The 23,723-nt window shown below is 56.1% G+C and overlaps 1 protein-coding gene across 1 annotated transcript in view; it reads right to left on the bottom strand.

Annotated features, from left to right (window-relative positions):
- Positions 1-8,191: 8,191 nt before the first annotated feature.
- Positions 8,192-23,723, bottom strand: part of HCN4 (hyperpolarization activated cyclic nucleotide gated potassium channel 4) — a 41,532-nt gene continuing 26,000 nt past the window's right edge. The window contains exons 3-8 of the mRNA XM_047739281.1: positions 16,021-16,182; positions 13,842-14,060; positions 10,761-10,907; positions 10,411-10,651; positions 9,949-10,113; positions 8,192-9,847 (exon numbers count right to left, since the gene is read on the bottom strand). Coding sequence (XP_047595237.1) covers positions 8,388-9,847; positions 9,949-10,113; positions 10,411-10,651; positions 10,761-10,907; positions 13,842-14,060; positions 16,021-16,182 — 2,394 coding nt within the window. The 3' untranslated portion in view covers positions 8,192-8,387. The remainder of the gene's footprint in view (positions 9,848-9,948; positions 10,114-10,410; positions 10,652-10,760; positions 10,908-13,841; positions 14,061-16,020; positions 16,183-23,723) is intronic.

The following is a 23,723-nucleotide window of genomic DNA, read 5'->3' as shown; positions in this document are numbered from 1 at the left end:
CTTATTTTTTGAAAGATTTTACTTATGTATTTGAGGGGGCAGTGAGCAGGGGGAAGGGCAGAGGGAGAGGGAGAGGGACAAAGCGGATTCCACCTCGGGGCTCAGGGCTTGATGTCACAACCCTGAGATCATGACCCCTGCTGAAACCGAGTCAGTTGTTTAACTGAGATATCCAGGTGCCCTAGTTCTTTATTCAAGGTAAATGAAAATCCATGTCCACATGAAGACTTGAACATGGATCTTCATAGGAGGTTTATTCTGAATAATTGAAGACTGGAAACAACCCAAGTGTTCTGCAGTTAGGGAATGAGTAAGCAAATTGCGGCTTATCCATAAAGGGAGTGTGGCTGTGCAGTACACATAACACAGACAGATCGTAAAAGCTTAAGACTAAATGAAAGAAATCAGACACAAGAGACACATATTTTATGATTCCATTTATATGAAATTCTAGAAAAAAACAAAACTTTAGTGACAGAGGCAGACTGTCAGGGGCCAGGAGTGGGAGGACAGGGATTAACTGCAAAGGAACATAAGGGTTTGGACGAGCGATGGAAATGTTCTCGATCTTAACAGTTAGGGGTAGCTACAGGACTGTGTACATTTGTCAAAACTCAACCTCTGTGAAGCAAATAGATACAATCAGCAATCGCAATCGCAACATAATGATCAAGGTACAAGGAATAAATCTAACAACATGTACAAATTGTCATGAAGAAAACTATAAAGCCGTGTGAAAGATTTGGCAGAGACAGTTAATGCCCAGCAAATATCCCATATGCTCCCTCACGTTTCACAGCCTCCTTGGCAGTTACATGGTGGCCGAGTGACAACAGACTATGAGAGGAAGTGAAGTGTGTCACTGCTGGAGAGAAGGGTTCATAATCACTCATCTCTTCCAGTTGTCTCCGTTCCTCCCACAGTGATCAGAGGACTGGGGGGTTCCAGCTGACATCTGTGAAGACAGGGGCTGCCTGGCCTGCACAGGAATTTACCTGAGCTGGAATAAACCCTTATTGTATGAAACCATTGAAATTTGGAGCTTTTTCTGTTGGGGCAGCGAGGGCTAATTAGCCTGAATAGTAAAAAAAAAAAAAAAAAAAAATTAAAGAAGACCCAAGTGGGGGGGAGAGTTGTGTTCTGTTCATCCATAGGAATATAAGTATTAATATTTATGTAATTCCAAATGAGTCCATTAGAATTCTTCATGCATCTTAACAAAGTGATTTTACAATGTATATATGATAATACAGAACCTAGAGTAGCCAAGACATTCCTTAAGAGAAAGAAGGTGGGGACTCGCTCAACTAGGTATCAACATACTTTATAAAGCTATAGTGACTAAGCAGGGTACCATTTGGACAAGGATAGGCAAGCTAATAGTACTGAACACAGAGCCTCCATATGGACCCAGAGATGAAGTGTAAGTGACAGGGCAAATTACTAGGAACAACTGGTTGTCCGTATGGGGCAAAAATGAAGTTGAATTCTAGCCTGACAACAGACCAAAGTTAGGTCAGGTAGGTTAAGCAACACTTCACATTTTTACAAATTAATATAGAAGAATATCTTTAAAACAGCAGAGGCAGATGGGTTTCTTAAGCCAGCAAAAAAGACACTAAAGAAATACTAGACATTTTAGAAAATACATTGCTAAACTGGGCCTCACTAAAATGTAAAACCTCTGCTTATCAAAACCAAAAAAGTGAAAATAAAAGCCATAAATAGGAAGAAGACATTTGTAACATCTCATTAACAAAGAATGTGTTTCCCAAATAGACATGTGTGCGTGTGCACATGTGTGTGTGCGTGAGTGTGGTGGGGGGGAGTAAAACTGCTACAAATCAATAACCAGATCATGGGAAATCAGGTAAAATACATGAAAAAATATTTCTCAGAAGAGGAAACAGGAATGGCAAATGAATATGTGAGAAAACATTCAACCTTACTAGTAATTAGGGATTTGCACATTAAAACATACTCGGATATCACTAGAGTGGGAAAAATAAGAGAGTCTGATGATTCCACTTACTGGCAAGAATGTGGAGCAAGAGTAGCTCATACACTTCAGCTGGGAGTATAAATTGTTGGAACTGCTTAAAACAGTTTGGCCTGATCTTGTAAAGCCAAGATTAATTCACCCTATGACTCCATTATTCCGCAACTGGATACAGACCCTAGAGATCTTTTTACGCATCTTTCTCCGGAGCCACAGGACGTTTCTTTTTTTTTCTTTCTTTCTTTTTTTTAAGAATTTATTTATTTATTTGACAGAGAGAGAGAGAACACAAGCAGGGGGAGCAGGAGATGGAGAAGCAGGCTTCCCGCTCAACTGGGAGCCTGATGTGGGGCTCCATCCCAGGACCCTGGGATCATGACCTGAGCCGAAAGCAGACACTTAACCACCTGAACCACCCAGGCGCCCCAAGAACATTTCTAGTAGCAGTGTTTATAATAACGGGAGCTGGAACTGACCAAGATAGCTAGCTCCAGAAGAATGCCTATGAAAATGGGGGGCGTATCATACATTGGAATGTGATGCAGCAGTGAAAATGAGTTAACTATGCTCCGTGCATCAACAGGGTCTTAAAATTACCATATTGAACAAAACCAGCAAATTACTGGAGACCATATATGGCAGATACCACTTACGCAAAGCTCAGATTTTTACAAATGTACTTAGTGGTATAGGAAAGTGGAGCGGGCAGGCAATGAAAAGGTAGATCATTTGTAAAGAAATGGAAAACAAGAAAATGAACTAAAACTCGGTCTGCTTTGAATTATCCCCATACATCAACAATTCTGAGTGTTATTGGTGAAATTCTCCTCCTTGCAAAGACAGCTACTTTCAATCCCCACCCCTCCCCCAACCTTGGTAAGCAACTGAGTATATGGTTGAGAGACATTTTATTTCGGCAATAAAAGTATTAGGAAAAATAAGGGAAGGAGAGAAAGTTCAGATGAGTGGTTTTCCTTGGAGAGAGGGAGAGAGATACAGTTGGGGACCAGCACCAAGGCCTTCAAAGGAATTCCTTATGCTCTGTTTTTTAAACTGAGTGACTGGTACATGGCTGCTTATATTTTTAATGTCTTATTTATGTACTTATTTTATGTATGTATTATGTGTTTATTTATATCTTCTTCTGTGTGTATGAAATTTCTACCCTCAGGAGAAAGAAAATTGGAGAAGCGGAATCTGCAGGGCCTGGGGCAGGGCTAGAGCCGGTGGCTCTGTGGGGCCCTGGAAACTCCAAACTCAAGAAAGAGTAAGAGGTGGTTCAGAGAAGGGTCAGAGAAGGATGAGGAGCCAGGGGACCCCAGCAACAGGGGTCCAGGCTGAAGCTCAGAGGCCTGGGGGCCCGAACAGAGGGGAAACCAGGGGGGCCAAGGGCATGGGTGAGGTCTCCAGGAAGCATGTGCACAATGAGAAGAGGAGGGCCCAGGGGTGGTCTGGAAGTATGCGCCCTTGAGGACAGAGAAGTAGCCCGCTCATGCTGAGGCTGACCACAGAGGTAGAACAAAAAGGCAGGAGTGGGGCCTCAGCAGCCCCGGCAAGCCGGGTCAGCGGGGTCCCGCCATGCAGGCAGCAAAGCTGCCCCTTGGGGTGCAGGGAGGGCCGCCCATGACCCGGTCTGGGGCCGCCAGGGGCAAGGAGGCGGGAGCCAGATTGCAGTGGAGGAAGAAGTGACTGGAAGGAAGGGACAGGAGGGTGGGAAGCTGAGATGGCTGAGAGAGCTCTCCAAGTCTGGCTGAGAAGCCGGACACCAGCAGCTGGGAAGAAACAGAGTTGAGGGAGGGATTTTGCCAAACTTTTTCAGTGTTTTTTCACAAAGGTCATTCTGGCTTATTGCTGTGAAGGTGGAAAGGGGGCTTTCGGGCCTGCACCCCACCCCCCACCCCCAGGCTGACAGCCCTTGGCAAGGCATCCAAGCAAGGGGCACGTCTGGTGGGGGGCTGCCCATCACAGTGGGGAGGGAGTATTGGATCCCCGATGTTGTTCAGAATTGCTGGTAGGTGGTGATGATGACAGATAAGAGAAAGCAAACTGACTTTCGTCATTTTTATTCTTGCTTTTAAATTTTTCCAGACAACCCAAGCTTTCTTGCCTGCACCCGGACAGACTGCTCCTTTTAGCCCTTAGTGTGGCACCGGTGGGAAGGCGCAGGTGTGGAGTCCCCAGGACCCGGTGTGCATCCTGACCCCTTCACATTCTAGCTGCATGGTTGGGGGCAAGTTCCTTGCCCTGCTGAGCGTGCTGCCCTTTGGCTCACTGTAACTGAGGTGAATTCTGACTAGTCAGGGTGGTGTGGGTAGAGGGAGAGAAGGCAGAAGCACCCAGCGACTGGCACAAGGTGGGTATTTACTAAGTGTCCTTTTGGAATCAGGGAACAGAGAAGACAGTGCCTGGTGTCGCCTGCCCACCTGCCCCCCATAGCCCACAGTGGAGGAGAAAGGCCCGGTGCAGGTACCTGGGGGATTTGTCCTGGGTGGGCAGGGGTGGTGGGTGTGGGTGACTATCATTGGGACCACCCAGGTGCTCTTCTGCCCTCAAGGTTTGGCTGGACCCCATCATTGTTGGAAAAGGCTTCCCCTTAGCCTCAAAGGCCAGCCCCGTGGGCCACCTCTGCCCTCCCCACCACCAGTCCCTGAGGAACCACGCTGCCTGGGCCGCAGGGGGCAGTTGTCATGGGGACACTGGGCCTGTGGAGCTACCTTCTTAGCAACGGGACTCCGAGGCCGGTTCCCATGGAAACAACATCCACTTGGCAATCAGTGATGGGGACCGGGTTCCCTGCCCTTTTCTGAGGACTTCCCCTCTTCCTGCAGGCGGCCACATGGCAGGCAGTCCCCGCTCCAAGCCGGGAGCCCTGGGGACTTCACCGTTCCAGCCACAGATGGCTGCCTCTCCCTTATCCAGCAAGGCGCAGGACTGGTGGGCACCCTCCACAGCCCGGGGAGGTGGGGGAGGGGGTAAGGGCAACTGCCTGAAGGCTTCACGGAGGGTCTGGGGGCCAAACCCAGGGACCCTGCCTGTCAGCAGGGAGTAGGTGCCCCACCCCCCAATAGCAAAGCCGCCCATCCCCAGTGTGCCCTCAGATTCCCCAACCTGCACAGGGGCCCAGCAGCTGTGCCCCATTCTAGGCCACTCTGAAACCCTCCATCCTGGCCATGACGCCCTACCCCAGCCATCACCTTTGGTCCCCCAGCCACCCTCTGAAGGGCCCATCTGATCAGGCTAAGGCGGCATTTCCCACTTCAGTATCCCAATGGAGTCCACATGCACAGTGACTGTGCTCCTTCCCCTTCAGGGAGCACCAAGGAGTCCCATTCCGGGCAGCTGGTGGGGGCAGGGTCTGAGTCAGGGTCTCACATGTTCACCAGCTGACAAAGGACACACACACACACTCACACTCCTCCTTAATGACTCACCAGCCCATAAACAAAGCACACCTGCACCCACAGCCAGCCCTCCCACACTCCCTCACATCTTTGCTCCCCTGCTCTTGGGGTCACAGGTTTGTGCCCCCCAAGTGCCCACATGTGCTCTAGGGGCTGTGCCCTCCCCACTCACCACAGCCTGGCTCTTGAGCCCTCCAGCCTACCCTGCTGACCTTACTCTTTTCTCCCAATCCCTGACACCTGAAGAAGACAGCATCTGCTGGCATTTTTTTATTTAAATAAAATATACAACACGGTGCATTTACCGTTTTGTTTTAAAAGTGGTAGATTTGAAAATTGCTTGTGGGGGTTTGGAGATGGGTCGGCCCACTCATAGGACCTGGTTTCCCCAGTCTCTGAGGAGTGGCTGGACTGGGTCAGAGCTTTTCTAAAATGCGTGTGTGTGCACATGCGCACGCATGTGTGTGCACGTGCGCACGCATGTGTGTGCACGTGCGCACGCATGTGTGCAGAGAAGAGGGTGGTGAGACCAGGCCCTGATGGCAAGGGGGATGGTCCTCACGCCTCATGCCCCTGCACCCTCCACCCCTGCTCCTCTCCCTTCTCCCACCCCCTCCAGGACTAGACTGGCTTTGGATCAAGTCCTATGGCCTTCCTTAGTAGGGTGGGAGCCAGGCTCAGGTGGAGGCTGCCACTTAAATCCTTCCAGCTCTGAAAACTCCCTGGGCCCAAGGGGCATTCTTAAGGGGCATTCTCCTGCCCAACAGAGACCACAGCTAGGTGCTTTGTCTCTCTCCAGGTTCCCAGGATCTCTCACTACCTTCTGCCCTGGATGACTGCCTCCCTCTCATGTGGCCCATCCATGGAGATACTGGCCTGCCCCACATCCCAGGACAACTCAGGACCAAATCTGATCTTGACTTCATTCTGGCTGGAGCATGGAGAGGGATTCTGGATGGACATGGCGGGACCAGCCTTCCACACTGTGCAGGTCTTGGCAGCCAAACCTGCTCCAGCCTGATAGGCAGGTGGAGGCAGACCACTAACCTTGGCTCTGGCAGGGTCTGGTTGGAGAAGAGGAGTGTCCCTCAGGAGGCATCTGAGCTGCTTTCACATCGGCCCCCATTCTGAACCTGCTTCTGGCTCCCAGGTGCCTTCAGAATCAAGGCCAGTCCCCTCCGGCTGCCCTCCAACACCTCTGGATCCCCACCCAAAGCCCTCTCCGCACCTGCACATCCACCTCAGGCCCATCCTGTGTCCTCCTTCCCACCCCACTCCCCTTTCTCGCTTCCCCCCTTCTCTTACCTTTCCTTCCTTCCTCCTAACTCTTCCCACCTCTCAAGGCCTGGCTCAAGCCCGTGGCTGGCCACAGGAGGCCCTTCAGGAGGCCCAGTCACCTCCTGTGTCCTGAGATCATAAGGTCCTGGAGCCCTCAGCCAGGGTTCTCTGGGCTCTCACCAAAGCTTGTTGGAGCGGTGGGCTGGGCACATGAGGAGGGAACAGAAGAGATGTGATTTATTGAGCACCTACTATGGTGTGTGCCAGGCACGAGGTTGGGCATTTCACATCTGCTACTTTTCTCATCTGGTCCTCATAGGTTCTTGTGAAGTGGTACTATAATCATTCCCATTTTACAAGCGAGGGAACAGACTCAGGTCTGATAGCTAACCCAAGGTTATACAGCTAAGAAGTGGCAGGACTGGGATTTGAACCCAGGTCTCATTGCTTCCAAAATCTGGTCTCTTCCCACACCACCACACCTGGGGACTCACTCAGTCCCTCTCAACAGTTGCTTCTGGAAGGGAACTAGGATTTGGCCTCAGGCAGTCATGGATTTAAATCTCCTATCACTCCTGGCTCTGCCACTCCTAGTTACACAATTCTCGAAAAAATGGCCTCAAACTCAAGTTTCCTCACCTGTGAAATGGGGAGAATCAAAGTATCCACCTCATGGTCTTTGTGAAATTGAAGGAGTTAATGTGTGTAAAGTGCTAAACCAGTGCTTGGCACAGAGCAGACTCAATAAATAGAAGTTCGCCTCACCTCCCACCATACAGATGGGAAAACGGAGGGCCACGGAGGTGATAGGATGTGCTTGAGCCCCACAGGGAAGGAGGGGGTCTTCTGCTTCCAGGTGGTGAGATGTCGGGCTAGGACTGGACTTGAGACCAGAGATGGTAAGGAAGGGAGCCTGCTGAGAGGTCTTGGGGTCCTCTTCCCTGAGGACTGGAAAGAACACTTCCCCAGACCCTGTGGTGCCCAGCCTGAGGGCCAGGGCGGGTTGCTGGATGTAAGGTGACCTGGGTGTCCTGGCAACATGGGGTTACAATGTGCACTCATGTGAGTGGCTATCTACACGGCTCTGCAGAGCGCTACATAGCTATACATATACACATCTTACATACATATACATGTTCATGTTCATATACATATCTTGCTAAGTTTGCAGTAGAAAAAAAATGCAAGACTCTCAGGGCCCTGGCCCCATTTTGTCTCAAAGACTCAGGTGACTGAGGCTCCCCAGGAACATATCCAGGGGCAACCCCTTCCTGTGGGGGAAAAAGATGACCCCCACAGAATGGGGCTCCAAGTTCACAGCTACGGGGCTGGTGGTGACTGTTGCCCTAAAACCGATACAATAACAGATCTGCTCTAAGAAACCCCAAAGGTGGGTCACCCCTGCTGCCGTCAAGCCCCAGAAACCCCCACCTGCCTTCTTCTGGCTTTTGCCTTTGGGCCCTGCCTGCTTCCCTCCCCCCTCCCTCCCTCCCTCCCTCCCTCTAGTGCTGAGTATTAAAATAGTCTATAAAAGCAAGTGACCAAAAATCTATAGCTCTAAGAATACCTGGTTATTTTCTGCTGTCTTTTGTTTTTCTGGTGTGGGGTTTTTTTAATGATAATTATTATTGTTATTGGTATATCTCCTAATCACAGTTAAACCTGAAGGGAGAAAAAAAGGAGAGAGAAGAAGGAAGGAGGGGCCCCGCTCATAGATTGGACGGCAGTTTGGAGCGCACTGGCTCAGACCTGGCCCCAGGTTCCCTCTGGGGGGCAGCAGTCAGAGGGGGCCCCCCAGAAGAGGCGGCTCTTGCCCCAAACAAAGAGAGAGGGGGTGGCAAAGAACCTGAGGATGTCTTCCGAGGCAGAGTGACATGCTGGCCAGGGACGGCACCATAGGGCCTCCCCGGGGGAACGAGGCCCCCGCTGCCCCCGCTAGCGCCGCCGGCCCTGGGGACAAGCGGGAAGGCCGCCATGGACTCCCCCGAGGAGTGCGGAGAGGCTCTGCGGAGAGTCTGCGCCCCGTCCTGGGGCAGGGCCGGCTGGGAGGCTGAGATGAGCTTGAGGTCCTGGGTGAGGCGGCCCGGGGTGAGGGGTGGCGTGCCGCGGCGCTGGGGTACCTGGGGAGCTGGGGGGCTGGAGGCGGGCGGCAGGAGCAAGGAACCGTGGGAGCCGGAGGCCCGAGGGGGGGCACTTGGGAAAGTTCTTGGGGGGCCGGGGCTGTGGCCTGGGGGGCTGAGACCTCCGCGGGGGGGAAAGGCTACGGGAGAAGCCCCCCCGGAGGCCCCCGCCACGAAGGACGGCCGCTCGGGTTGCCGCGGGGGCGTCTCTGGCGTACTTGGCGGGCCGGCGGCCAGGCCCGGGGACAGCTCCCCAGGTGGCTGGCCCAGCTGCCCGGGGCTGGCCGACGGGGACCGGGAGGAGGGCGGGGGCGGCAGGAAGTGCTCCAGGAGTCCCAGGCCCCCCCGAGCCCCCGGCAGCGGGGGCGGCGGCTGGTTGGCCTGCGGCGAGCGGGCGCCGGACTGCAGCGGCGTGAGCAGCGGAGAGTCGGACGAGGACAGGGAGCCGCCCAGCGCCTTGTGGAAGTGGCCGAAGCCGGCGGCCGCCGTGGCGGCTGCAGAGGCGGAGGGCGTGGGAGCCGGGGAGGAGCCGCCGAGCCCGGGGGGCGGGGAGGAGCCGGACGAGGGCAGGAGCGGGCTCAGGCCCGCGGGCGCGGAGAAGCCGGCCAGCTGCTGGATGTGGAAGGAGGAGGAAGACGGCGTGTCCACCTGCGACGGGCTGCTGGCGGGCGAGGCAGAGCCCAGCGCCGACGGGATCAGGGACTGCAGCCGCTTCAGGTGTCGGGGCGTCTGCCCCGCGCCGAGGCCGCCTAGCCCGGGGCCGGGAGGGGGGCGGAAGATGGCGGCGGGCAGGCGGGGGTGGTGGGTGAGCGCGATGGCCACCGAGGTGGTGGCCGCGGCGGCCTGCAGCGGCGCCTGGATCAGCGGCGTCCAGATGACCGGCGTGGGGGTCGGGGTGGCCGAGGCGGCGGCCTGGACGCGGTGAGCGCAGTGAGCCATCTCGCGGTCATGCTGCACGATCTGCTGGATGATCTCGTTCTCCTGGTAGTTGAAGACGCCTGAGTTGAGGTCGTGCTGGACTTTGTGGAGGAGGATGGAGTTCTTCTTGCCTGGGCCACGGAAGGAGAGCAGGGGCTCAGGCCAGAGCGGGAGGCCAGGGGGTGGGCGAAGGGGTTCCCCTCCCAGCCGCCACCCGGCCTGGTCCCCTCACCGATGCGGTCCAGGCGGTCCAGCGCCACCGTCTCGAAGGCCCGCCGCATCATGGGGTACTCCTCCAGCACCTCATTGAAGTTGTCCACACTCAGCGAGTAGAGGCGGCAGTAGGTGTCGGCCCTCACGCTGGCCGTTCGCCGACCCCGAGTCAGCAAGCAGATCTCTGCCAGAACAGCGGGAGTGGGGAGGGGGTGCTCGAAGGGGCCTCCTGCTCGCCCCTGACCTGGGTTCCCACCGTCTGGTAGGGACTCCTGACGGTCACAAGGCCCCATCCCCAGGGGTGACCACACTTGATGCCCCCAAGTGGGTGCCAGGCTCTTCCCGGGCCCCAGCTCCCCCCCACACACACAGGGCCACAGGCCCTCACCTCCAGGCAGGGGCCAGAAGAGCCCCAAACATTGCCCTCAGTATCTCTCCAGCCCATTCCCCTGTCCCCCTAGGGCTCCGCCAGCCACCTCACCTCCAAAGTAGGAGCCATCTGCCAGCTTGGTCTCCTTGTTGCCCTTGGTGAGCACACTGACCACGCCATGCTGGATGAAGTACATCTTCTTGCCGATGGTGCCCTCACGGATGATGTAGTCCCCGGGCTGGAAGACCTCGAAGCGCAGCTTGGTCAGCATGGAGGTCACGAAGTTGGGGTCCGCGTTGGCGAACAGTGGCATGGAGGCCACCAGCTTCCGGCAGTTGAAGTTGATGATCTCCTAATCCCCAGACAGGGTGGAGAAGATGAGGGAGCCGCCCGGCAGGAGGGAAGCTCCCCTCCTGGCCGCAAGCCCCGGCACCCCCCCCCCCCCCCCGGCCACCACATACCTCCCTCAGCGGCTCGCTCAGCTCGCCCAGGATGCTCTCCTCATCGAACATCTTGCCTTGGTAGCGGTGCTCATAGTAGTCGTGGATGCGCTGCCGCGTGTCGGGTGGGAGCTTATGGAAGGACATGTACTGCTCCACCTGCTTGTACTGAGTCGGGGGAGAGGGAGAGAGGGAGAGGGCGTCACCTCCTGAGGGCCTCGGCCTGCTGCTGACCAGAGCTGGCACGGACCCTGTAGGCCTCCTTGGCCCAGCCTGGCTCCTCGATGCTGAGATCCTCGGTGGGGGTGTGCCCCAAACCATGGTCCTGACTCCCAGCTGCCTGGGGTGGGAGAGGGCCTCCATCAGCGTGCCCAGGGCTCTGGAGCTGGCTGGGGACAACAGGGGCTATCCAAATCCCCATTCCAGGCCAACCAACCAGAGTTGTTTGGTAAATCAAGTTTCCTCTGCCCATGGCTCTTTCCTGTGTCACACTGTGGACGAGAGAAGGCTCACAGGTCCTGGAGGAACTCTTTGCTACCAGTGATCACACTGGCTGGGCAGCAGGGTTGGGCCACAGTGGGTTGATGGGACCCAGAGGCTGAAGTCAGGATGCCTGACCCGTCATACGCTGTGTATCCAAATACGGCCCCTGGCTGGCTCCAAGTCATTTTGTGGAAGAGTGACTCTAGCCTACGGGGACGGCCAGGGTAGAACAAGTTCCCCTAAGCAGAGGTTGGGGATAAGAGATTTGAGACCTGAAAGGCCCAGGGCTCAAGCAAATACGAAATGCTCCCATCTACCCGGGGTGAAGTTGTGGGATCTGCTCCAGCATCCTGGGACTGCGGGCGCAGAGTGGGGGTCCACAGGGGCATGTTAGGCAGAAACAGAGTAGGCAAGAGCAGAGTTTTCCCACACTGAGATGGAAGGGAAATTCCTATACCCCCGGAACAAGCAGAAGAGGGGAGCCTGTTTTCGCACATTGGTGCTCCCAAGAGGCGGGGACACAGTATGGCTGCAGACAGATGCCAGCAGGCAACCGAGGCCTGGGAGATGAAGTTTCCATGCATTCTTCCAGCCAAGCTGGCTCTGTCTGCTCGAGGTTGTGCCCAGCCCCAGGAGACAGGGACTTCCCTTCTGGCTATGGGAACAGGAGCAGAACAGCTAAAGCTGTGTTTTAGAGAATTCCCCATGCCTGGAACATCCATAGTGGTGGGGAGGCAGGGTCTGGAGACGGGGCGGGAGTTGGAAGCTGGCTAAAGTGATTAGGCGAGAGCGAGAAGTGGGGACCAAAGGGAGGTAATACATTTCAGAGAGATTTATGGGTGAATCATATTGGAGAGCCATTAGCTAAAGAACCAAATAAAGACAACTCTCAAATGGAAAGTCACAAGCAGCTTGACTCTGCCCTCGAATGAACCTTGGTGCTTCTTCTAAACTATCCCTGACTGGAGTCCCAACTGAGCCCCCTTCCTGGTCCCACACCGAGCCCTGATCCTGGTTTCACATGGAGTCCTGACCTGGTCACAAGCTGGGCCCTGATGCAGGCCCACATTGATCCCTCCCCTGGCCCTGGACTAAACCCTGGCCTTTATAACCTGACTCCTTCTCTCCTTCCTCTTTCCAGCCCCCTCATTCCTAACCCAGAACCCTTTGTTCTAATCAGGTTGATTTCTTTCCCACCCATCATGCTCATCATGGTGGCTAGCCTAGAATTCTCTTCTACCTTCTTTCTCTGCCTCCCCAAATTGCCCCTCCCACCCTGGGCTGGCTCTGCAGACTCCTGAACTTTCCTTCTGGCAGGATGGGACCTGGGCCTCCATGTCTTGGTCACCCCAGCAAGGGACAGCACATGGGGCAGGCAGGCAGCCAGTTAATCAATACACACTAAGCCCTGCTAAGTGCCGGACATGACCCCGGCAATTCAATAGGGAGGGACAGACCTGGGTCCTGCCCTCACGGAGCCACCACCCGGACAGGCAGGACATGGACACTGAACAACAGACTGCACAGAGGAATCAAATATGGCAGGAGTCCCAAGTGTGGTGAAGGGGAATTAGAGGGCACCAGGGGTTCACATGATGGGTGGGGCTGACGGGGTCACAGAAAGCTCACCAAGGTGAAGTGCAGGCTGAGAGGTGGAGAAGTGGTCTGGTGAAAAGGAGCGAGGAGCGTTCCAGGCTAGTGTCCGTGCCAAGGCCCTGTGGCAGGAGGGCACATGCAAGGAGCAGGCCTGGTGAGGCTGGAATAGAGGGCTGTAGGGCCCATGGCATGATCTGGGCATGAGAAGGGCAGGGGCCAGATTATGCCCCTTAAATGCCAGGCTGAGGAACCCCACTGCGGAGTTCCTCTGCATCTGCAAGTAATAAGAAGACTCTGACGAGTTTTAAGCAGGATGATATGATCAACTTTACATTTTTTAGGTGCCTGATCTATCTGCCATGCAGACAGAGTATGGAATGGAAGGTGCCAGATGGAGCTCATTTAGCCAATAAATGTTGAAGAGCCTACTCCATGCTTACACAGTCTTAGCGGTTGGCACACAGCACTCCCTCCTCATAAACCCCATGATATGACCCCTTCTCCTTGCTGTCTCCATCTTACAGATAAGCAAATGGGCCACAGAGGTGGGAAGTAACATGCCCACACTCCATGGACAGCTGGGTATATCACTTGGACCCCACTGCACAGGGAGAGCTAGAAGGACCAGCCAGAGGGGGAGGATGGAAAGCCGAGAGTGTGCAGTTACAGAAACCAAGTGCCAAGCCAAGAAGGGAGTGATAACTGTCAAATACCACTGAGATGCCCGGCGGGTGGGGGGGACCCAAAGGGAACCATTGGCTTTAGTAATGCAGAGGGCACTGGCGAACTTCAATTCCACGGGCTGAGCCACAGATTCAGCAATCATAAACAACGTGAGGTTTTGTTTGTTTCAGGAACTTGCCCACGAGAAAGAGGCGAGCAGCCGAGGCCAGAGGATGTAGAAGGCAGGACACGTCAGGGGTCTGGTGGGGACCCACCCCGGCTGCCAGCCCGTGCTCCCTGGGGACCGCGGGTCAGGTTCTCCCAAGCCAACCCAAGAGGGACCCCAGCTTTCCGCCCTACCTTTTCCTGGTACTGGCGCCGGGAGGAGTCCAGGGACTGGATGAGGGCCGTGGCGTGGCCGATGAACATGGCATAGCAGGTGGCACCCACAATCATGCTGAGCATGGTGAGCCAGACGTCCGACATGCCCACGGGCGCCTGCCGTCCGTACCCGATGCACAGCATGTGGCTCATGGCCTTGAAGAGTGCGTACGAATACTGCTTTCCCCAGGAGTTGTTCTGCGGACAAGTTGGAGGGGGTGCTGTGAATGGCCGCCAGTCTCACTAGCAGCTAGAAAGGCCCCTGCCACCTCCCACCCCTCAGCCTAACTTTTCCCAGTGGCTGAGCCCAGCAAGCCCAACCTTGCTGCTGGCTGAAGGTCTCGGGTGAGGGGCAGGAGGCCCACGCTGGTGACCTGTGATGACAGTGAATCCCTGACTTGGGCCTTTCTCTTGCTCTGGGGGATCAGGGACCAGTCCCCAGCAAAAGGAGGGGAGCCAGCCTCACCCCCTCTGACTTCTCAGTCCCCATAGGGCTGCCTAGAGCCCCCCTAAGCAGCCAAAGTCTCCAGGCTGAGCCACCCTGCTGTCCTCCACTTGCTGAAATAGCTCTATGCCCCCCTCCCCCCCGCAAACTACTGCCAAGTGAAGCCCATTTCCCCACTGACCTCAATTATAAAACCAGATATGCTTCCCCTGGGGGGACAGGCTCCTGCAGACCGAGCCAAAAACACTGTCCTCATTTTGGGTGAGCAAAGTCTAAGCGCTGCAGAGCTAACTTGCCTCCTGGGTGAGCCCTGCCAGAATGGGTCCAGGGCTGAGGGCCCCCTAGTCCACCCCCACCAGGAACTGGGCTGTCTGGAACAGACACTGCTTGGGGGCTGGAGGGAGGAAGGGAGTGAGTGAGGCTCCTGGCTATTTTTGTCTCCAAAGCCAGTCAGTGTCTCAAGGAAGTCTCTGTGTGGGAACGCTGGGCGCAGAAGGGCCATCTCCTGAATATAGTGCGTGTGTGGGCCTGTCACCCTCACACAGAGGAAACTGTCCCTGAAGAGGAAGCTGCCAGATGAACCCCAGCATCTGCCACCTCCCCACTGTCTCCTGTTCACACAGGGGACATGTTAAGCAACGATGCGCAGGGCCCGCAGAGCGGTGCCCAGAGCCCCAGACCCCCCCCCCCCACGGTCAGCCTGGCACCTGGAGAAAGGCTCAGCACTGCCAGCCACGTTCAAGGTCACTCAGATGGTCCCAGACAAAGCTGAGCGGGTCTGGTGGCTCTCAGTGCAGACCAGGTTGGGAGGTCAGCGGGGCTGATCCTGGGGTGCTGGCCTCGGATCCCGGCCTGGGGACCTGGGGTGGCCCCCAGCTACCTCCAGTCAGGGCTTCGGGCCTTCCCGTTGAGCCTCTGGGGACCAGGAAATTCAATCCCTATGGCCGATTCATTTACACTTAGCTGATCAAAAGGCTGTTTTGTAAAGGCCTATTTGATGCTGAAAGATGCCTCAGGGTCTCTTTCGCCTCTTTCAAAGCTGGTTTCTCCTCCCCTGGGGCTCTGGGGATTTGCTGCCAGACCCAACCGTGCAGACCCAGAGAAATGTTCACGGGTCTAGGGGGTCCTCACCCGGCCCAGTGCCCACTCTATCTTTGGGAGGCGATGGGGGGGTGGGGTCTGCGTTATGGCTTCCCTCACAGGGCTGGTGGTAGGGAGGTGGTCCTCACCCCCGCAGAGCAGTGTGTGTCTGAGAGGTGGGGCAGGGAAAGGAGCAGGTAGAGGACAGCCCAGCTCAGCAGAAGGGCAGCCCAGCCTAGGCGCTGTCCACAGTGCTCCTCACAGGTTTCTCTTTCCTCGGGCTCGGCTTTTAGGGTTGGTCTGCCTCTGGGGAACCAAGGGAGGAGGGCCGGAGCCCCCAGCCCAGCTTGGCCACACTTGATACGGTCTGAGAATGGCCAGGTCTCCGTCTCCTTGGGTGAAGTCAGGGCCAAACACCAGGGCTCCTGACGGCGCGGGAGGCCAGAAGAAGGCCGGGGAGCGAGCAGGGCGCAGTTGAGGGCCCTGGGACGGACCTATATCAGCTGGAGTCCTGCGCCCATGGGCACCAAGGGGGCAGCCCAGGACCCCACGTGCCGGGGCTTGGGACTCCCAGGCTGTGGAGCGACTCTGTCCACCCAGGCAGCACCCGCCCCACTCTTGCCGGGCACTCACCACCATGTTGTTGATGGATACCCAGCAGTCATCGGGGAAGTCCTGCAGCATGGGCACCAGGAACTGCAGGCAGCCGTCCCAATGGCAGAGCAGAAGCATCATGCCAATGAGGTTCACTATGCGCACCACGGCACTCGCCAGGTCGTAGGTCATGTGGAAGATCTGGAGGCAGATGGAAAGAAACGTTAAGATGGGTGGCCGGCCGAGAGGGGGTGGCCCCGCTCTGCCAGCCCCTGTGGCGGCTGCCGGGCACCGCCATATGCGGACTTGGCGGAGCAGCCGGCCTGGTGCGGGTGCAGGTGCGCGTGGGGTCAAGGGTGGCAGGTGGCAGGAAGGTGGCCTGGAATAAGCAGGCTGGGGGACCCAGGGGGACGGCTCCTGGGATTCAGGCAGATGGGGGAGCCTCCCCCAGGATATTCAGCCCTGCAGGCCGGATATCTGAAGGGAGGGCCCCTGGAGTCCCCGGCAGCCCCAGAGTGGGCGGAGAAGCTGTCTCTAGGCCATGAAGACCACAGGGAGAAGAGTCGGCCAGCACGAGGCTCCTCAGGGGACCACAGTCTGTCGTCACACCAGGGCCGTTGTGTTTCCCCAGACCTGCTGCTTTAGGCGGAGGACCTACCAGTGGCTGGGCAGCGGCAGGGCGGGGTGGGGGGGTGGGGAGAGGGGTTCTGCTTGGGGCAGCCACAGAACTGAAGGGGAAGCAGCATGGACACACGGGCTCCCCGATCACACAGACCTTGATCCCAGACCCACTTCTACCCAATTCCCAGCTGTGCAACCTTGAGCAAGTCCCTGAACCTCTCTGATTATGTTTCCTCATCTGGAAAATGGCAATGAAAATTCTTACCCGAGTGGACCGTCAGGGGTATTAAATTATACATATAAAGCTCTCGGTACTATAGAAGTATTCCACAAATTGCAAACCATTACTCATTGATGGGTTGTTGTTAATAATTAATCTTTATGATTCATTCATATGTATTAGTAGTCATGCTCTCCCGTATCGCTTAATAAAGCACAGAGCCTGCAACCACAGCCCAGCGCCAGCGTGCACCTCCACTCCTGTGGCTCCTAGGAGAGGCTGATTGAAGCCTGGTGGGGCAGGGCCAGGGTGGGCACATCCCAGCATCCGTGCCCCGCTCCCCAGAGCTGCTGCTTGGTCTGGTATCAACGGGGATCCCCATACTGACGGGGCAGTGAGGGGACAGAGATCTGGAAGGAAATCAGAGGTCTCTGGACTCTGGTCTTGCCCTGGCCTAGGAGACTCTGGGGGCAGGATGGGGTAGAATTTGGTGGCGGAGGGCAGGTCATTCTGATAGTAGTGACTTCAGTTTCCCCTTCTGAAATGTGGGCATAGTTTGGGGCAAGGTTTGGAAAAGCCAAACATGAATACTGCTTGTTGGTTGCGTCCAGGGTCGTGCCCACCTGCACCCGCCTTAGCACAACTCTGGATGTTCTAGCCAAAAGACGATGGAGACTTTTCAGGATGAAGTGGATCCTGGAAAGGTTCAGGGAGGGTGGTGGTCCATCACCCCTGTGGCCCTGGTGTCAGAGGGACAATAACACCACATCTGAGTGGGGGCATGTGGGCCCACAGCCATCATCTCATTTAACCTCACAACAACCCTTTGCTGAAAATATTATTAATCCATTTTATACCAAGGCTTGGAGAAGGAAAGGGACTGGCCACCGTCATGGTGGCAGTGGGAGAGGCACGTCTGAGCCCAGGGCTGCCAACAGATTATCAGACTGGCCCAGTGTGGGAATGATGGTTTCCAGGAGTTATTTTGCAGATGGAACAACTCAAACCCAATGTGGCTAAGCGATGTGGCTGAATTCACACGGCAAAGGGACCCAGGCGCGGCTGGAACTCCCCAGCATCTCGCCTCAGTAAGCTCCAGGCTGTCAGCACACCACTCCCCACCGAGCTGCTGCGTCAATGTCAACGTCAGGGGTGTGGGGCATGAGACACCGGCCAGGGCAGGATGGGTCTGGGGCCCGCGTCTAGGAGCCAGGGCATGCCTGAGTGTGCAGTGGTGACTCTGGCCATCCGTCCACTGCTGGCCTTGCCGTGGGGCCTGGACCCCGAGCCTGGGAAGCTCCTCAGCCTCTCCCCACCATGCCCAGCAGCTCCTGAGCACCAGCACCCCAGCTGCGGCTCTGAGGGGAGATCTCACTTTGGGCTCTTCACTGCTTAGGTGAACCCAATAGCTCTATGACTTTGGGCAAATCACTAGCCTTTCAGAGTCCAAGATGACCAGGATGCCACCAGCTCCCCAGACTCAAGAGGGTGGGGAAGGCAAGTGACGTGGAACCATCCAGTCTAAGAGATGGCCGGCACCTGTCCTCACATCCCACTGCATCTCAGCCTCCCATCAGCTAAGACAAGCTAGATATCTGCCCCCCATTTCTCGAGGTTGCTAGAGAATTAAACTGGCTAAGAAAGTCCTCTGGGCCCCGAACACAGCATGGGTAGGGTCTTTATTACAAAGCTCCTTGGTTTCCTAGACTGGATGTTTGTGTCCCCCTAAATTCATATGTTGAAGCCCGAACCCCCACTGTGATAGCATTAGGAGTTGGGGCCTTCAGGAGGTGATGAGGTCATGGGGGGTGGAGCCCCATGAATGGGGTCTATGCCCTTAGAAGAAGAGACACGAGAAGGAGGAGCTCTCAGCTGTGAGGCCACAGCAAGCAGGTGGCAATCCACAAATGAGGACGAGGGCCTCAGACAGAAGGTGACCATGCTGGCACCCCGATTTGTCCTTCCAGCCTCCAGAACTGTGAGAAATAAATGTTCGTCGAAGCCCCCAGGTACGTGGTATTCTGTTCCAATGGCCCAAGCGGGGCCGTAATTGCGGGGTCTGTGGGAGAGAGTACTATGCAGCTTCTGTAGTATGCAGTGTATCTTACAGGTAGCCTGGGACCCCTTTGAGAAAGTGCCCCCCCTCCCCCGGGGCAGCTCACAGAATCTGCCCCGGGCATGAATCCCTCTGGGCCTTTGAGACAGAGCTATCTGGATTGGTATATTTTCATGCAATACCTGCTTTTCTTTGGGTATGACCTATGTTTCTGGTTCCTTCGTAGCTCATCTTCCTCCAGGATCGGGTCCTTGCCTAGTTTTGCCTTTATCATGACCTCAGCAATGACTGGGGCAGAGCATGTGGTGTGCTCTCAGGAACTGAGATGTGCTTCATGACAGAGGTAAAGGGCAAGGTGATGGTGACCGGGATGGGGAAGAGGGGGTCAGGGCCGCCACGAGTGTACAGGGCGGCATTTGGAAAAGCCCCCACTCTGGGCAGGTGCAGCCAACAGGAACTCCGCCTCTGCCTGCATGGGAAGGAAAAGGTGCCTTTTCCTGGAGGTGGGCACAGACTCACGTGTCCTGCAGAGCTTTGGGGTGGTGGTGGGGGAGCTGGGCACTGGACTAATGAAGCAGGCGGTTGCTGGAAGGGGGCCCGGTTGAGGTGGGGAGGGGTGGGAAGGTGGGAGTTTTGGGTGCTTGGGAGGGGTACTGTGGCTGGCTCTCAAAGGCCCAACAGCAAAACCTGAACTTCCTGCCAAGAGTTGGTGGCAGGGGCAGAGACACCCATTTAGGTAAGGAGGGTACCCCGGGCAGTGAGCACACTCACCCCAGGCCCAACCCAACGGCACCCAGATGTGGTTGCTGAGAGTGAGGCTGGCCGTTGCCGGGAGAGGCAGCTAAATCCTTGTGTGTCCCCGCTGTGGGCTGGGGCTGCAGGCCATCCGCAAGTCAGCTGCGTTGCACAAATATTTATCTTGCTCTTTATACTTCATTAAAACCCCCTTTTATGATGTTGGTTCTGACTGTGGGGGTTGAGTACCTTCATTTCCAGGCCCTGCAAGGCTCGCTGGGCGGACAGCCTGGACGGCTCACTCTCTGTGCCCCATGTGGCCCTCGGGGGAGGCACTGTAGTGTTCCCACCACAGTGCGGAGACAGAGCGACATGTCTTCCACCTGGGCCAAGCGCCTTCTCTGTGTAATGGGTCAACAACTGCCAGCTCCCAGGGCTGTCTTGGGGATCAGGAGAGATGATGTCCACAGCTGGTATACAGTAGGTACTCAATGTATGTTTGTTCCTTTCCTTCCCTCTCTTCCCCAGCCTTCAAACAAAGAGGTGGTTTCTCAGTCCTGGGGCAAGACCAGCAATTGGAGTTTCTGCCAAGGCCTCATCTTGGGGCCGGGTTGAATTCCCTCCCAGGGTGACTCGTTTTCTCCTCAGGGAAAAGGAACAACTTCCCCCTGCATCTCAGGACCCAGTGACCACACTGGGGTCAGCAATCCCAGGCCTGAGAGGATGGCTGGTGCGTGTGTGTCATGGAGACTGCCTGGAGGTAGCCAAATGGAGGGCCATACTGGGTCCCTTCCTGGGGCCTGTAGAGAGCGCCGACCCCTATCCCTAGGACCACTCCTGGATTCTGAGAGAGACAAAGAAAAATCAAAGAAAAATCAAGGTCCGTGGGGGAGGAGACTCATCAGGAGGCTCGGCCACGGCCCAGCCTCCTGCCTCCAGCCTTCCTCCCACGGCTCCTGTCCGCTGAGAGAAAGAGGATGCTGGGATGGGTCACTGGGGTGCTGGGCCTGCAGGGGAACATCCGGGGTTGGGGGGGGTGGACGGACCATGGTTTCTAACAATAGCCTCCATGCCTGTAACAAGCTCACACCTCAGAGGGAGGGAAGAGGCTTGGCTGGGGAGGAGAACATTGACCTAGATCGCCCGGGTTGGAGGCAGAGGCTGGCGTCCTCTGAGAGGGTGGCCTTTGTCTGCCGAGACCCTCCACCTCCCCTGACTCCCAAGACCTGCTAATAACACTTGAGGACTGTCTGACAGGGCTCTGGGCTGGGCTGGGCTGGGTGAGGCAGCTGAAGCCAGGGGCCTCGGTCAAGCTGTTTCCTCTTCACAGGGGGGCTGAAATTCTAGCCCCCACCCAGGACCACAACAGTGTCCTCAGGGTCAGCTCATGTCATCCTTGCCAGGGGAGGCTGGAGTGGGGACCAATTCCCAACCCCCTAGAACATCAGGGCACACCTGACATTTGGGGAAACTGAGGCCCCTCAAAGGAAAGAGACTCACATAGGGAGTTATCGGAGGAGAGAGAGCAGGGTTTTCTCTACTGAATATCTCCTTTCCCAGGTCTCATGTAGACCTGGGACTTCTGGGTGTCCCTGCTATTGCCTCCAGGCCAAACTGAGGTGAGAAGGTCCAGGGCCAGGGCAGGCTGTAGAGGATGTGGAGACGGGGTTCCTGGGGCCAGCTGGGGGAGCCCAATCCCATCCCAGACGTGCAGCGGAAGCCCTTGGCTGGGCGGTGTGCCCACAGAAGCCAGCTTAAAGCAATTTCCTCCCCAGCTGGTAGTCTGGAGAAGGGTGTGTATAGAGGGGGTGGGGAGTCATCTGTCTGGCCTCCTGGGATCTCCCTCCCTGCCCAGGACACTCAGTACCCATGTCCAGTTCAGAGCCCAGACTGAGGCCTCCTGGGATCTCTGTCTACCCCAGGGAACAGTCGGGGCAAGAGCCTGCCTGGGCAGTTCTGGATAGCCCAGAGGGCAGCCAGGCCAGAGAGGCAGTTGGGACTGAAGCCCTGGACTGGGCTCCCAGATGTCTGGTACAGGGAAATGAGAGAAGCACTTAGTTTCTCTTCCAGGACTCACTCTGCCCAGCCCTGGGCAATTCTGTCAGCTCTGCCCCAAATAGTATGGCCTCCAGGGCCTAGGCGTCAGGAAGCAGCAAGGATGGTTCCCAGGGGGCCGGAGCCTGGAGACTTGAACCAGTGCCAGAGAAGGGAAAGAGCAGCTACTTCTCTGCTTTTAATGATAGTCTAGCTGCAAGTTCAAGACAAACAGAAGGCTGGAGGGGGTCTTGGGGACTGAGGGAGCCATCATGGTCCAGAAGTCCGCCCAGAGGTCTCTAGAGACTGTGGTATTTCTACTTGGGACAGAAACCAAAAGACAAGCCTGTCAGGGAGTTCCAGGAAATCTGCCTCCATCCTTCCTGCCCCTAACCCTCACCCTAACCCTCTCCCCACTCAGGTCTGAGCTCAGATCCCCAGGCCAACAGCTCTCTGTGCCTGGATGTCCTATAGGTAGCTCAAACCCAACCCATCACACAGAACACCCCACCCTACCCCTCCACCTGCTCAGCTGCCTGTCTTCCCAACCTCAGCTGGGAGGTGTCCCTAACAGAGGAACAGACAACAGAATCAAAGTCATCCTGCTTTCAGGCCACCTAAGAATGCAGGAACCCAGAGTCAGGAGGCCCAGTTCCAACATCCTACCCCTGGGCCACCTGGAGCTTCTGACCCTGTTCCTCAGGACAAACAGGAAGAATCAGTCCCGCCTGCTTTACCTTGCTGGCTAGGTGTGAGGAGCCAGCAAAATAAAGGGTAAAAAATATTCGAGGGGCTCCTGGGTGGTGTAGCCAGTTAAGCATCCGACTCTTGGTTTCAGCTCAGGTTGTGATCTCAGGGTCGTTAGATTGATCCTGGCATCAGGCTCTGCGCTCAGGGTGGGGTCTGCTGCTGGAGATTCTCCTTCCCTCTCCTGCTGCCCCTCACACTTGTGCTCGCTCTCTCTCCAAATAAATAAATAAATAAATCTTTAAGGAAAAAAAAAGTATTTGAGAAAAGTAACACCCCTCACCCACCCACAGAGACATAGAGGGTTACGCAAACAAATGGGCGGGGAGGGACATTTCCCAAACCATCCACCAGGCTTCCTGCTAAGCGTCTTATAAACATCGTCTCACAACAATCTAGTGAGGATGAAACCCATTCTGCGGATAAGAGACTAAGACTCAGGGAAGCAAGGTGTCCCCAAGGTCATGGAGCCAGGCAGTGTGGAGCCAGGATTTTAACTCAGGTCTCACATGCATAATCCTAGCTCAAGCCCCTGGACCTTCCACTGCCCCAGGCAGGGACCGGTCATTGCTGTGAGTCCAGAGAGCTAACTGGGCTCTGCTCCAGCCCCTCCAGAGGCCTGGCTGCCCGTGTGACCTTGGGCAAGTCACGGCCCCTCTTCCGTCAGCAGGAATGCCGCCAGTTCTCCTAGACAAAGAGAATTTCTGCCACGGAGTGATGCTCCCAGTCTGGTGTGGGCACTTCTGAAGCACAGGCCTTCTTGATACCCCTGAACTTAATCTGCCAGCACCCCGACCATTGGCCATGTGTGCTACTGGGGGGGGCCCAGGCTGCCCCTGGGGTGGGGTGGGGGATTCATGCCCCGAGCACAGGAACTTCCGTCCAACCAACCAAGTAGAGGGATCCTGGGGACCAGAAGACTGGCAGTGAGCCGTGGCAAGAAACGCACCTCAGCATGAAGCTCCCCCAGGCTCCGGCCCGCTCCGGACCCCAAGGTGGGTGGCCTCACAGAGCACAACTACCCCCACGCGGGCTCCTGCAGGTCAGCCTGCCTGCCGCTGCGGCCCCAAGGCATAGTTGGGTGGTGGCAGACTGAGACAGAAGCGCTCGCACAGTCAGATGGTCACCTGCCTTTTTCCGAACTGCAGCCCACAGTGCTCCCCTCTTCCTCCCACAGATGTTTGCATTCAGCCCGTGGCTCAGCTAGGTTTGTTCAGAATGGTGTTGGCCCACCCAGTTCTTTCACAATTTTTTATTTCATTTCTGGAGCCGGTGCTCTGCCCACAGTCCCTACGATCTCTTTACAGTTAGCGTGCACACAACTCCAGG

The sequence above is a fragment of the Lutra lutra genome, chromosome 7 (genome assembly GCF_902655055.1).
Source record: "Lutra lutra chromosome 7, mLutLut1.2, whole genome shotgun sequence".
Lineage (NCBI taxonomy): Eukaryota > Metazoa > Chordata > Mammalia > Carnivora > Mustelidae > Lutra > Lutra lutra.
Note: the sequence above shows the minus strand (reverse complement) of the source record. Positions and strands in the feature narration are given on the sequence as shown.